Here is a 15550-nt window from a genome sequence, read left to right as displayed (position 1 = left end):
TATTTTATGTGGCAAGAACTTTTATTTGATACCAAATTACTTTGACCTTGACTTTGGAGATTTTTATACTTATTGAAAAAAAAAAAACTTTAACATTGGCTTACTTTCAAATTTCACAATTGTTTTCCTGTAAGAATACCCTACTTTTGGTGCCAATTAATCAAATTTGCATTCAAGAAAAGATTTATCTTTGATATGTTGCCATACGGGGGCATCAGTGTTTCACAAACACATCTTGTTTTATTTTGTGGCACCCTCAACACGTTTATTGCTTTCAACTTCAAAGACTAAAATAAGGTTGTAATCAAAATCAATATACCAGGAAGAATTAGACAAGTTAAAAAAAACTTTTAAAAGAATTTTTGGCAGAGCGTAATATAAAATGATTTACAAAGCAGTTTCCGACGAAGAACTGTATCGTATCTTTTTCCATCAATAACATCTGAGGTTTGTATGGAACGTAGCGCAGTCATGCGAGGATTGTCGATTGTTCTTGTATAGCGATAATATACAAGAGGCCCATGGGCCTTATAGGTCACCTGAGCATTATGCAACATCTTTCCAGTGATTGAATTTGATTCATGTTTTTAGCCAGATACTATGGCATTCACAATTTTGAAAGAGGCACCATTGGTCATCATAACTATACACTTAGCAGTTGCTTAGTTTGGTTACTTAATACCCATAGGCAGGGTAGAGGAACAAAAAATGCATTTCAACTAATCAGTAATCTTCAGCAATAATCAGTAGTGCCCCTACCACACATGAACCCCTGACTCTTAGGTCTAGATCCACACATTGGAAAATTTTGAAAAGGCATCCTTGCTTTTCAAAAAAAAAATTTGATTACAAAGGAGCAGAATTCAAAACAAATAATTCATTTTCAGTATATAAGTACAGCCCCCCTTTATGGTACCCCTGACCCTGAAGCCTTGAAATTAACAATTCTGGAAGATTTGGGCCCTTGCTCATCATAACCATATAGGTAGTTCATCTACTTAATACTCAAGAGCATAGAAGAAAATTTTCAACTATTTAATGTATTTTCACTAGAGCCCAACCCTAACACCAGAACCCCTGACCCCGGGACCATAAAATTCACAATTTTGGAAGAGGCATTCTTGCTCATTATAACTATGTACTTAGTTAGTTTATTTAATACCTAGGAGCAGATTAGAGAATTTTCAAAGAATTCATGTATTCTCACTATTTAATCAATAGAGCCCCGTCCTAACACCAGAACCCCTGACCCTGCATTTTGGTAGAAAAACTCTTGCTCGTCATAACTATCCACTTAGTTAGCTTATTTATTACTCAGAAGCAGAGACACAAATTTTCAAATTTTTCAAAATTCATGTATTTTCACTATATAATCAATAGATGCCTGCCCTAACACCAGAACCCCTGACCCTGGGGCCATAAAATTCACAATTTTATTACCCAGGAGCAGAGAGAAAGATTTTCAAAGAAGTAATGCATTTTCACCATATACTTATTTAGCCCCGTCCTAGCACTAGAACCCCTGACCCCCGGGCCATGAATTTCACAAATTTTGGTAGAGGACTCAATGCTGATTACAATCAAGCAAACAGTTTGATTGCTTGATGTCCAGGAGTATAGAAGAAGATTTTTTAAAGATTGCATTAATTTTAGTGGTTTTGACCCCACCCCTCAGGCCCGAGAGGGGGAAGGGATCATGAAATTCACAATTTTTGCTCCCCTTTACCCATAGATGCTTTATGCCAAACTTGGTTGAAATTGGTTCAGTGGTTGCAGAGAAGAAGCTGTAAATGTAAATAGGTTAACGCACAACGCACGACAACGGACGAAAACGGATAGCAATAGGTCACCTGAGTTTACTCGGGTGACCCAAAGAGCCAAAGACAGTAAAGCATTAATTCCGTCTCATATTAACAAGGGAAGTCGTGGTTTGTGCTTTGGCTTTAGATTTGCGGAATGAAGAGTTGATCCTTACGTAGAGGGTTCGAATCCCTTTGTATGACGTGAAGACGTTGGTCCTTCGAATAAAACCAGGGACACCAATGTCCCTTAATGCACTAAGTGTTGGTACAAATAGATCCCCCTGTGCTTGATGGCCCTAAGTGCTGAGTATAGGTCTTCCAGCAAAGTGCATTGTCTCATTAATGAAAAAAGTTCTCAAAGGGGAGTTAAAATATACATGATTCGATATTCCTGATGGTCATAGGCGTCAAGAACCCCGGGAGGGATAGGGAGCCTAGCTCCCACTTATTTTTGGCAAATACTGTGGTTTCATCAATATTCGTTGAGCACCAATTTTCGTGGATTTGGTTGTTGAACTGATCCACGAATTCAAATGTTCTTTGAATTAGGAAATATGACATACATTTGTATAGACAATGCTTTCGTCGACGAAATTACGTATCATCAAAAATGTCTGCTTTACAAAATCCACGAAAATTGATGCCGACGAAAATTGATGAAACCACAGTATAGACTTATGTGTAATATGGGCATTACAAAATGATGCTTACCTTTTTTGTTGTTTTAACCCAAACACTTTCAATAAGCCCTCCAACACTCTTCCAGTTTGCTTCCGTCGTCCCGACGCCTATGATGGTACAATGCACATTACATTAAATCTTCGTCAGCCTAAAAAGATAATCGATTCAAATACAAATAATACAATATTTAATTTTCACTTACTGCAGTTCTTCATATTAAATAACTTCCCTCATCAACTTACTTAAACTGCGCACTTTATTTTAATATCTGGCCTTGAAAATCCCCCAACACACTCATTACCGCAGGATGAATAATCAATACTGTTAATATGTTTTACGGCGTGACCGTTGAGGCGAGCGCAGTTGTACCATCAAAACACTTGAAAAATTGATCAGCCACTTCAAACATCACAAGTCGCACGAGAATCACGACTAGCTTTGACGTCACATGACGTCACGGAGCTCGTCGGAGCTTACGGAAACGGCCGAGCGTCTGTTTTAAACTATAGATCTAGCACAATTTCGGTCGAAAAACATTGCAGAGTTATTTTTTGTTTCTTTGAAAGATTTCTACAAACTGAAAGCTTTTTATGCTTTACGTTATTGTTTATTTATTTATCTATTTCACGGAAGCAACCGACATGACTTAATTAGCATATCGTCAAAATTCGTAAGTTTCCGGTGACGTCATTTGTATCATTTCCAAAGGGCAAGGTGAAAGCCGGTGTTGTGGCATGGGGGTATTTTTTTGAATAAGGTAAGGCAAAATCATTTCGTTAAGATTTCGGTAAGAAACAATGTTCCTTTATTTTTTTTTACTATTTTTGATTTATTCGCGCAAAGGACATTGGGTAGTGCAGGAATTCTGGGAATGTTGCACAGAGAAATTTGGCTGACGTATGTACAGATTTCAATCCGAATTTCCTCTGTTCTTACACGTTAGTCTATTGAGCTCGCTTCGCGAGCGTCGCTTCGCGACGCTCGCTGCGCTCGCTATTAATGAATACCGCGGATAACACAATGTCACAACAAATCATCTTTGTGAGAAAACATTGCATACTTTGTCATTTCAACTCAGCTGTAACAATTGTTAGCTTTTAATTCTACAAACAATTTTATGTCCTACATTTTGCTCTTTTTAAGGTTACAGCAACGGACGAACTAACTATATAGTTTTTTTTAATTTGCCCAAGATTTTTTTTTTTATCTAGCCATAACACGGAGCATAATGTTATCTCTCTAGACATAAGGGCTTCAAACCTGGCTATATGTTTTGTTTCCAAAACATAATGTTATGAAACGAACCCATTCTTAATATTACTACAGAAATTTATCTGTATCTAATAATCCTACACAAATTTTTCCTGTGTCTATTCGGTATTAAAATGTATCAAGACCCTTTTATGTGCAAATAACGGTTGTATCAATTGTATAAAAATCATAGCACTGATTTATCTATGTCTTTGTTCTGCAATAGCTGTAACCTAATTTTTAAAGAAGGCGTGACTTGGCCTGCATATACGAGCGTTAGAAGAACAGCCACCCAAGCAGAAACGTAATATTTTTCTTGTATAAGGAGTCATTTCCTGTTTTTGCTTTTCAGTATGTGCAGACAGGAAGAGTAATGCAGATTGATATTATTCAATAAACAATATGTACAATATTGCCAGTTATGCATGTACAGGGTATTAAAGAATATCATTTTTAAAAACAATATCCGAAAAAAACTCTTTAAAAACTTTTTTTCACGGTTGAATTTAGATTTTAATCAAAATCAATTTAAAAACAAGTTAATTAAAATAACATTATCAATCAAACATATTTTGCAATATATTATCTTTACTTGATCAGAACTCACCCTACTAATTTTGCATTTAGTATCACTATTACGACTGGAACATCACTTCAGCACAAAACAAATTGTTTACCAGCTATTCATCACACTATCATTTGTGTGTGTGTGTGTGTGGAAAGCTGAATTGCGTAATGTTGACTCAGTTCAATGATACCGCCTCAATCTAGTTCTACCATAGCCACTTCGTGTCATATTTTTTTAGTGTTAGTATTTTAAAATTTATGCCCGTGAGGTCTTTGGGGCGAAACTTCCATAATTTTACCAGGAACTTATATGTTTTAGAAAACAAAACATATTACCTAGCTTGACGTTGTAAATATTTTTAATATAAACAAAGGAGTATAAACAAAACATTAGTGCGGAAGCGTAAAGTTTGAATCAAAAATATGTTTGTTATGTAGTATGAACAATATACCGAGTTATGCAAACATAATACTTAAGCATCGTTCACACGCGCTGATTTACTCATCGTGTATGAATTTTGCATACGTGCAAAATTTGCAACCAAGTGTAAAAGTATGTTCATATATTACTTAAAAATTGGATCAGAATGTCAATGTTTCATGAAGTTTAAAAAAAAGATGGCGGGTTATTTGAGGTTCAGAAGAAGAGGGATATTTACTTACTGTGTATCTGTAGGTTTTTGCGCTGGGATAAGTGGTTTAATGAATAAATGGGAAAGGTCAACAGATTGGACGACAGAATTGCTTTACAAATATATGATGAATCTGAATGTATTGAGAACTTTCGAGTTAGAAGACAATTAAATTGCTTAATTTTAATGATCTGAACTACATTTATTACTTAGCTCGCAATGAAAAAATATGTTTGACAGCAGCTTGGGGTCCAAAAACAAATGGTATAACATTGTACTGGCTGCCATCGACAACAGAGTACCGAACATTTGGGAATTTATTTGTTTGGAGATGGAAAATCAAACGTGTGTTGGTCTATACACAAGGTTTGCGATGCTATTCATTGAATTGCGATTCATTAGAAAATTTGATGTTGTTCTTGTTTTCTTGCTTAAAAATTGATCAACTGAATCAAGAAATAAAGAATTTAATCGATAACTTTACTCATTTATGTCGAACGTGTAGACAGTGTATTACACTTTCTAAACTTGTAGTACATGTCGGATTTGACGTCATGATCTCGAAGAACACATATACTATCTAATATACAGATACTAAAACGTACTAGCGACATAATAAATGGCGAGATAGAATTTTTAATAAAATATTAAGGAACACACACTATATACAAAATCCATATACAGTTGCAGCATAATATAATTACTCAATAGTTATTTAAGCAGCAATAACAAGATACTGATTCCATTATACACGAAATTTAGTAGATTTAATTTGTAAGACATTATACTAATACTGTATATTCTTATCGAAATAACGGCATACATTAAGTCGTAATGACAAAATCGTAACAAAAGAGTCACCGTGGTTAGTTTCTAATTTACTTCCCTAAAGTGTTAGGAATCAAGAGTTATTAACTATTGCGACTTAATTATACCGCATCTTTTCATATGGACTTTGTATATCGCATGTGCACTTAAATACAACTGTTTTGTTCTTCTATCATTCTATCTTCTTAAATAACTTATATTCTTCTTATTTAAACAAAACTAATTATATAAGAGGATTTTAGATTTTGCTACGTTTACTCCAGACAATAGTTTCTTCAAAATGGTTATACTCTGTGTATTTAAATCAAACTACTTTATCACTCAGTAGGATAAGATCAGGAGTGTTTTGAAAATACTCTGGTTAATCCTTTCTTCAAATTTTACATAAGGTAGGGATACGGCCTACTCGCAAAAATATTATTATATTTATAAAATTAGAAGGTTTTTTTTTTAAAAAAGAGAAAGAGTTATTTTAAAGTTTATTAGAATATGTTTTCTTAAAGATATACGAGGGCTATAGCAACTTTTTTGTGCCTATGAAACATTCTCATTTGCTCAGAAGGAGCTTAATTAAAATATTTGAATGCTTTTAATGACTTCCAAAAAAAATTTTAAAACCCTGTTGAACGGTTGGTGATACTGATTTCATATTTCACAGGTTTATTAGTTGTGACAAGTCCTTTCCTTTCTTTAAGTAATAGAATTTTAATTTCTTGACTTTCAACTTTGGCATTTGAGAAACTTCGATACGATAAAAAGGATTTAGTGTTTCAAAACCGCATTTTGTTTGTCTAAAATATCCTTTCATTTATTTCATGATACAATAAATTTGAAGCTAGCTGCAGAAGTACGGTCTTACGGTTTTATATATTAGTCTGTGAAATACATGAAGATAACGAAAAATATATAAAACTCAAACGTCCAAGAAAAATACAAATCAGAAGCAGACACACACTCTTTAAACATCTAAACAGTAATATAAAATTTTATTCGCTGACAAAGTAATTGTGTCCACCATAGAACGTACGAAATAACGACTTTAAACGAAACTCTTTATATTATTGTTTCATCAATTTGTTTTTCAATAACCTACCTCGTTAATGAAATTATTCATATTTCGAGCATGCTCTCGCGTATCCAATCAGATGAGAGATATAATCCCCCTTAGAAGTAAAGAGAGAAATTGAAGATTGAAAAGTTATATAAAACTCACCTCGTTAATGATAAGGCATTGTAAGTTGCTGGGTAAATATCATATTTAGGTTTATATTATATCATTATAGTCTAAAATGATTAGAATGAAGTTGTAACGTATTTTTTTTTATCCATGTGATGCTGGCAAGAGACATAGGTATTCCTAGATGAAACTATTTTATGATAAATGTTTCATATAAATAATATGCATCGAATTGTGTTTTTCCTCTACAAATTGCTGCACTTCTTTTGTTACAATTCTTTCAGAAAGAAAATAAACATTAAAAAAAACTTTAATGAGACAGTTTTATGTAATTTACAATGCACTGCAGATAGTAAAAATATAAATAATCTAGAAACAATGATAGAGCAAAATATAAGAGGATAAATATCACAAATGTTTCTCTTGGGGATAGGTTATTGCAAAATCAAGTTTTTTTTAATTACAAAAATATACAAACAAGCTTAAATTGTGCAAGATACTGTAATATTCATTGCGTAAATGGTCTTTTTCTTTGATTGTTTTTGTTTTTTTCGTTTTTCAAAAACAACTCTAAAGAAAAACGTGAATAATAAAATTACATGCAGTACTATGTAACAGAATCGACAAAATATATTATTTTACATGAATAGTTTTAATGACTTTTGCTAAACAAAGATAAGAATATTCTAAAGTACTTTTTACGATGTTATTTTAATCCTACATTTGTATTTCTTCAAGCTTAGATATACAATGTATTGAATTTTTTTAAAAGAAAGCATCTCCAGTAGATTTGTCCTTTAAAGACCAATCAGCTATTTGTTTTGAATATGTAGAAAGTCTTAATTTCAAGTTTAGAAACCGGACAGTATTTGTCATGTATATTTTGAATTGCTGTAGAGCAAATGATTTTAAATCCCAAAAAAAATAAAAAAAAATAAAAAAAATAAAATAAAATAAAATTATGCATGTAAACCATAGATAAACAGAAAAAATGAAACTGATATTAATATTTTGCACAGATTTCAAAAGCATGATAGTTCAACAGATAAAAATTGTCATCGGGAAATTAAAGATATGGAGTGAATCTTATGAATAAAAAGGGACAATTTCATTATATACAAAAAATAAAATAAAAATAAAAACGGCATTGACACACAGTTTAAAATATATAATTTTATGGAATTTTAAATGTAACTTTTTTTCATTTATACAAATATTTCATACGACGCACTGTGACATGTTTTCAAGTTTTTTAAGTCCAATTCTTTGATGTTTATTCGTAATCAAATATTGTTTAAATTGGCAATTTTCATTAAACTTAAGCAAAGGAATTCTGTCAAAACTCATGATTAAAAGTACATTCTGACCAAATATTTTAAGAGCAAGTTGAGAAAGAGCATACAAACATAAGTCTAAATCTGGCTTGGTGGAAATATCAATATGATGAAAACATATATTTCTAAATAAAAACTGATGCACTAAGTTATGAATCTTTGAGTAGTCTAGTTGTATTCCAAGTTACAACCAGAGTATCATTTTTTTACAGAGAGACGGACGATATACAATGGTACATCTTAGTATTGAATTGCACTTCTGGTCAAATAAACTCTAGATTATATATAATATGCCTCCAGCCCAATTACTAGTACATGATCTTAATAGAAATATTTAGAATGTTTGATTCCTGTTAAAATATAATGGCAAGGGCAGACAATTAAGTTTTTAAATGTGGTCTAAATTGAAAGGGATAGTTCCAGGGACTGCTTTCCGGGACTGGTTGGGTGTCAACTTGGGTCTGATTGGTACAGTACAATACATGTACAGACCCAATAGAAGAAATGGACTAAGGTTGATTATTTCTTGCTAAGATGTCTTTGTTTCATAATGTTTCCGTACAACGTCGTCGATCTCTTTTGATTTTGCTGCCTCGAAAGGGTTCATAGACTTCTCAATATCCGGCAGGTCTGGAAAATTTTCTAGCAAATATTCAACAAGGTTAGGAGACATGTTAACACATGCATTGTATAAAATGGTCTTTCCCGATCTAGATACATGATAGACATCGAGCTTATAATCCGAAACGAGAAATTCCAAGATATTTATTCGATCATTTTCAGCTCCTGCTCGTTCCGTGATAAATAAGGCAGCTTGCCATCCTTTTTCAGTCATTTCCTGCACCAAAGAAGGAAAATTTTCACATATCATTTTGCACATTTCTTTTCTTGCAAATTTGCATGCTATATGTAGGATGTTTATATTATCATCAGTTGCTTTAATTAAATCATCAATTTCTAATTTTTCTATGAGTAACTTCAATATTTCAGTGTTGCCACTTTTTGCTGCAAAGTGCCCGACATGTTGTTTGCCTTTATCTTTATCATGGATTAAGTCTGGACTGTTTTCCAATATATACCTACAAATGTCAACATGACCTTTTTCACATGCAGTATGCAAACAATTCTTTCCAGTTTGTTTTGACTTGTTTCTTATATCTACTCCTTTCTCGACAAGGAATCTGAATACTTCAAGATCCCCAGCTTTTGCTGCATATTGAATTGAATTCCATCCTTCCTTGTTTGTTGCTTCTAACACCCAAGCAATTTTTTCCTTAGAATAAACAAATTCACAAACCGGTAAACTTTTTCCCATGCAAGCGAATAAAACAATATTTTCTTCATATTTTTCTGTTTTTACAGACAAATCACAATTGTGTCCCATCATAAGCTCCAAAATCGACGTCTGTCCTGCTAACGCCGCCCAGTGTGCCGGATTCATATTATACTTATCTTTCTTTTTAAACAAATAGTCGTACTTTTTTAGAAGGTGATCACAGATCGGATTGTTTCCATAATATGCAGCAATGTGCATACAATTTCGCTTATCGTTCATCACTTCTGAATCAATACTCACCTCGCATTCTATGATCTTCTTAAATATTTTAAGATTACTTCCTTTAGCAGCAATATGTAAACTGTTGAATCCCCTAACGTCTGTTTTTTTGAGACTCATTGTATTACTTTGATGACTTATAAACGAATTAAATGCATTTTCATCCCCATCGCTTATAATTTTGTGTATTTTTCGAATCTCCTCATTTCCTTCGAATTCCTTTCTTTTTGTTTTTTCTTCCTTAATGATAGCTGTCTTGTTTTCCATCAGAAGTCTTTCCTCTTCATTTCCTTCATTTTTGGACATTTCCCCTACAAATACGAATCTCTGTTTAACCAGTGCTACAGTCTCAGATTCTGAAGAGTGAAAAGTACGAAAAATTTATGAACAAATTGTGATCAACGACAGATATTTATGGAAGGTTAAAATGTCTTCACTTTTTATATAAAAATATTTATTAATAACTTGTACAATGCCTTAGTTTTTAATGTCATGTCAGCATAAATTAATCGAACCACTCATGTAGCAATATTCCAACATCACTTGCATACCTATCTAATACACAATTGTATGTCTTGAATGTTATTAATTCTTAAAACAGGGACAAGCTGCTGACAAACAGGTAGGTTTTAAAAGATTTTAACAAGCCCATTTAGAGTAAACATTTTGCAAATTCTACAACCTTGAAACCTTTTTTGTAGATGCAACTTATCATAGGTCGAATGTTGTATTATGTGCCGCATACTATTTGTTAGGTCTTTTCTTTCTTTCTTCCTTACAATATGCGTTGTTTTATTAATCTTAATTCTTATCTACAGGAAATGAATGGTGTGGTAGCATGCTAAGGTTTTCAAATATTTAATGAAAGATTTTAAAAATTTATTATATTTTCAGCAACGGAAGCCTAAAGGGCTCTACATTTGTTGTGTTATAACTTCTATATTAAGCAGCATGGGATATAATAATTTGAAGATATAGAAAGACATTGTTTAATATAGTTTACCTTGGTTTCGTTTCTGTTTGTTTCTACGTTTGTAAATGAAAGCTGCTGTTAGAACAAGCAACAAAATAATCATTCCTATAAGAAATATTGTCACAACTATCAAGGTCGAGTTGTCTGAATCCGTGTTTCCCTTTAGATTTCCATCATTGTTATAACCGGTTGTACTTTTTTCTTCTTGATTCACTGTCTTGTTGTTCGTTAAACTAAAAGAAAGCTTCATTGTATAACTTAGCATGACGCAATTCAAAGCCACATAAGTGAGGTCAGGGAATAATTCTGATAAAAAGACTTTTTCATATTAAATGATTTACATGTTCAAACCAAAACAAAACAATCAGCAGTTATGTACTACGACTGTGTTTTTTAATCATTCCTCCGAAAAAGTATATGAAATTTCAAAACTATACGATTTTACCTCGAATACATTAACGATTTTGAAATTTGGAAGCCAATTTTTATTCTAACATAAAAGATTATATTCTTTGATATTTTTATGTAATATGTATGGATCTCAAAAATAAATTTATATAAACATAAATGCATTTTAAAATATTCAGTAGCTAGAGATCAATCATATTTGATTTTTTATAGATTAAATTCTTACCGTGAATAAATGCATTCAATATCAGCATCAAAACATCTCAAACCAGTATTTATCGTCAAACACTTAGGAACTGTTAAAAAAGGTATGCGTTATGAACATTTTTAGAGTATGAAAGGGGATATTAAGCAGTAGATTCTTATACCATCTGAAACTTAACGGGCGATAACAAGCAGCTAGTTCTTCTTCATGTCATAATTCTTGTTTTAGCCAAAACTTTCAAAACACTTTGACCGCAAAATTGTTGTTTTCTGTTCATATTTTGAAGAGCAAAGAAGACGAGGTATGTCGCCAATTGGTAGGATGTTTACGAAAGCCCAAAGGGCTCATTCGAGATTCAAGTTTTGAAATACGAGATTCGAAAATCAAGATTCGTAATTCGAGTTTCGAAATTCAAGATCCAAACTAACCAATCAAAAGCGGGTTCAACTTTTGATTACTTCCCTTTGTTACGTTTTTACTATCAAGAAATCGTTGAATATATTTACAACAAATGGATCATCTGCCAAAATGATAATTCAAGAAAAAATGTTTTATGTATTAAAACGAAATAGAAATAAAATTAGGATAATATATTGAAAAAAACCCCATATATAATCTTTTTTTTCTAATTAAACAAAATAGTAAATACGTATATATGGAATATTATATGGTCTTATCGTTGACTTGCTGAACAAGTAGGTCAACTAATTTTATTTCATTAGATCATTGCTGATGGAGAATGTTGCATTTGATTATAATTAGATATAAAACATTATGAATAGTATCAACACTGCACAATAATTAAAGGGTATATATTTCATTACATTTATAAAGGGTACATTTGTGCAGTGAGACTTGACTCTGAATCGAACTGTAGCGTTATATAAGGTTTTATAAGAGTATATTTTAGTCTTTGGCCATAAAGCTATGGTCAGAGACTAAAATATAACACCATAACGCTATATAGTTCTGCATCTAATTTAGGCTCATCTATTTTTGATATAAGATAAAATAAATGCCGCATTTATTTTAATTCATATTGTCAAGCTGTATTGTAGATATGATTTTAATTAATTTAAAAAAAATCAAAGCCTTAGATGAAGATAAGTAATTAAATACTTAATTCTTATGTATTTCCTCAATCAGGAAAACGAACGCGATTTTTGTTTTTCAATACTATGTCGTCTTTCAAGTTTCTAGCCTTTCAGTGTGTTTGGAAAAATGGGCAGGCGGGTTGGGTAGGGGTGGGGTCATTGTTAATCTTTAGACACGTGACACGTATTCATAACTTTATTCATATGTCATCAACCCCGTAAACAAAGTAGACAATACAAATATATATATTCCTGATATATGTATTCTATTTAATATTTAAGAAGTCATAATATAAATTGAAGTATATCTTGCTGATCAAAAATCCAATGTTTATTTAAATTTCCACCTAATATATACAACACTCTTTCTTGCATTGTAATTAAATTAAATGACGTATTTGTTGTTTATATATTAAACGATTTCTTGATTGTAAAATCATAAGAAAACGGAGTAATCAAATCTTGAACCCGCGTTTGATTGGTTAATCTGGATCTTGAATTTCGAAATTCGAATTTCGAATCTCGTATTTCGAACCTTGAATTTTGAAAGAGCCTTTTGAGAGCTTTTGATTGGTTAATCTGGATCTTGAATCTCGAAACTCGAATTTCGAACCTCGTATTTCGAACCTTGAATCTCGAATGAGCCTTCTGGGCTTTCGTAGGATGTTTGCTTAATGATAGGTGCGATTCTTTTTTCGCCACACTTTAGACGTTAATATAGGTAGTGGCTGTTTCTTCGCGGAGTGGCTGGCACTAGTCATTGGGTCTCCCATAGATGAGACTTTAAAAATCGAGGTCCAGTGTCATGGTCACGGTAAAGATCTCTGACTACTCAATGGTCCGGAGCGCATTGCTAAGACAAAGTACAAGTTTAATTTTTAGACCTTAACCAGTATGTAGTAATGTACCTGTATGAATGAGAAACTCTCTGATGAACACAATCAAGCAGTAAAAGACCAAGGACACTGGCAATAATTTTAGACCTTTCATTGGAATTAATTCGATCCATTCAAGTGTATGTTCTCAGTTCTCCTGTGCTCATTATCATTGAAATAACGTCTTTTTGTTTGAATTACTTGGAATTGTAATAATATTAATAACCCTGTAATACTATTTTTTTCAATTGCATTTCAATAATATTTATCGATTACTTTTCAAACTGCATATTAATTTCACCACTACCATCTCAGTTTACAGTTTTTTTTATTGTTAAACATATCCTCAATCATTCACTTATACAAAATCCTAAGTAAAGTATGTTTGTGCAAATAAAAGATTGGTTTGATAATTATTTTCTAGTAGTGTTTAAGAATTCAATGTTATATGTTTATCGGAAATTTTGTAGCATCAATAATTTTCAAGAATAAATTTAAGACTATCTACAATGAAGAATACCTTTTCAACTTTGATATTTTTTTCTTACATGAAAAATTAATTACTCTTACTGGAAAGTTCCGAATCAAATTGATAAACCTTTCAATTTCGGAAAGAAAATGGAATGGGGATTTATTTTCATTTCCAATAAGTTATATTGTTTAATTAGTAACTGACTTACATTTGTAAAGTTCATTGCTGAAGTAAAAAGTGTCAGGACAACCACTAGAAAAAGTGTTGGCACACGGGACATGGTTTAAAATGCCATCAGCTGCCAGTTCTAAGCAATTTCCTAAAAATGGTAAATTATGCCGATAGTATTTCAAACATTTTCTAATATAAAGGTTTTTCTTTTTTAAATCAATCGAATACAGTTAAAGGATTTTATTCATTAAAAGAATAATCTATAGTAGAGGTGTGTTAGTAAATAACATTAAAGCATGCCTGCCTGACAGGTTTCATCGATAAAAATAATTCTTGAAATATACCAAACTCCTGACAAATGGTGTTCCACTTCCTTCTATTTAAAGTTATTTCTTTGATATAATTTTTTCCGACGCAAAGATAAAGTACTATTGAATTATTTATCTAAAGCATAATCAATATTTCATATGAATTAATGTCATCTTTACTGAGATGTGAATATTTGTATAAAAATTAAAACCTTTTTCAAATGGCAATCTAAAGCCTTGAGGGTAGCAGAATTCAATGAGTGATGTAAAATATTTATCAGGAACGCAGTGGTATCCATGAGTTGTGTTACATTTCAACCGAATGGATGCCATGTTCCATTCTTCTTTGCTCATCGGACATTTTGTTACAGGGAACACTTTAAAGGCAAAGTTATATCCCTGGAAAAAAATATAAGACAGTTTTTGTATGTTTTGTAAAGATGAAATAATTTAAAAGTAATTACAACACGCACACATTATTTTAATTTTTGATTTAAAAAAAAAAAGCAAGAGAGGCAAATGGAAGTAAGAAAAAAATAATAATATTTAACAAAGCAACCATTTAAAAAAAAATGAATTTAAATAATTTCAAACTCAATTGTATAATAGTAAGAATTCTCGCAGAATTGACTACGACACATATCTGTAGACAATGTGAATTTGTATATAGATAACAAAGTTTAAAAAAAATACATCAAAAGTAGATACACTGTATTTAAAGAGAAGAAATGCATGATTGACTAATAGTGGGTTTGTACTTACTGAAGACACAGAAGACGTATTGCAAATGAATAGGATAACAACACAAATAATTCCTATGACTCCGTCTTCGTGATATATACACTTAAACATCTACAAAGGAGTTTAAAGTCGTCGTTATATAAATCAGTATTATAAAAGTTAAACAATGGATTTTTTCTGCTTTGATTTTATATTCATCACTATATGAACAACATAGTTTGAATGATAAATTATGCATATTTATATTTTCGATACATTGTAAAAAACTTTAAATTAGATGTTCATAAAACATATGATCTGATTTAAAAAATTCATTTCTTAAATAAACAAAACACAATCCCATATTGCATGCATGGGTGAATTCGCAGAAAGTATCAATTGCAATTAATTTATATCCATGTCCCAAAAATATCTGCTTTTTGAATAATATGTAAAATGAAAACTTTTGTAAAAAAAAAAATTTCAAAAATGTGTAT

The 15550-nt window shown here is 31.7% G+C and overlaps 2 protein-coding genes across 2 annotated transcripts in view; both read right to left on the bottom strand.

Moving 5' to 3' along the window:
- The window catches only part of LOC134245025 (uncharacterized), a 28458-nt gene extending 23982 nt beyond the window's left edge, over positions 1-4476 (bottom strand). Inside the window, exons 1-2 of the mRNA XM_062727274.1 lie at positions 4342-4476; positions 2514-2631 (exon numbers count right to left, since the gene is read on the bottom strand). The gene's annotated coding sequence lies outside the window, so the exon portion shown is untranslated. The remainder of the gene's footprint in view (positions 1-2513; positions 2632-4341) is intronic.
- A 3529-nt stretch (positions 4477-8005) lies between these two features.
- Positions 8006-15185, bottom strand: LOC134245042 (serine/threonine-protein phosphatase 6 regulatory ankyrin repeat subunit B-like). The gene is made up of 6 exons (XM_062727295.1): positions 15096-15185; positions 14546-14732; positions 14063-14173; positions 11435-11504; positions 10831-11033; positions 8006-10138 (listed from the first exon to the last, which is right to left on the bottom strand). Exons 1-6 carry the CDS (start codon positions 15183-15185, stop codon positions 8802-8804), a joined length of 1998 nt encoding a protein of 665 aa, XP_062583279.1. The 3' UTR covers positions 8006-8801.
- Between the last annotated feature and the right edge of the window lie 365 nt (positions 15186-15550).

The sequence above is a fragment of the Saccostrea cucullata genome, unplaced genomic scaffold (genome assembly GCF_032062105.1).
Source record: "Saccostrea cucullata isolate Sc308-1 unplaced genomic scaffold, CSIRO_AGI_Scuc_v1 ctg1172, whole genome shotgun sequence".
Taxonomy (NCBI): Eukaryota; Metazoa; Mollusca; class Bivalvia; order Ostreida; family Ostreidae; genus Saccostrea; species Saccostrea cuccullata.
Note: the sequence above shows the minus strand (reverse complement) of the source record. Positions and strands in the feature narration are given on the sequence as shown.

Excerpts from the sequence above, each read along its gene's own strand:
- LOC134245042 (XM_062727295.1), bottom strand. The coding sequence starts at position 15,185 with ATGTTTAAGTGTATATATCACGAAGACGGAGTCATAGGAATTATTTGT. Across the intron at positions 14,733-15,095 it reads ATACGTCTTCTGTGTCTTCA|GGATATAACTTTGCCTTTAA; the intron begins GTAAGTACAAAC and ends ATTTTTTTCCAG. Across the intron at positions 10,139-10,830 it reads CAAACAGAAACGAAACCAAG|GGGAAATGTCCAAAAATGAA; the intron begins GTAAACTATATT and ends TCGTATTTGTAG.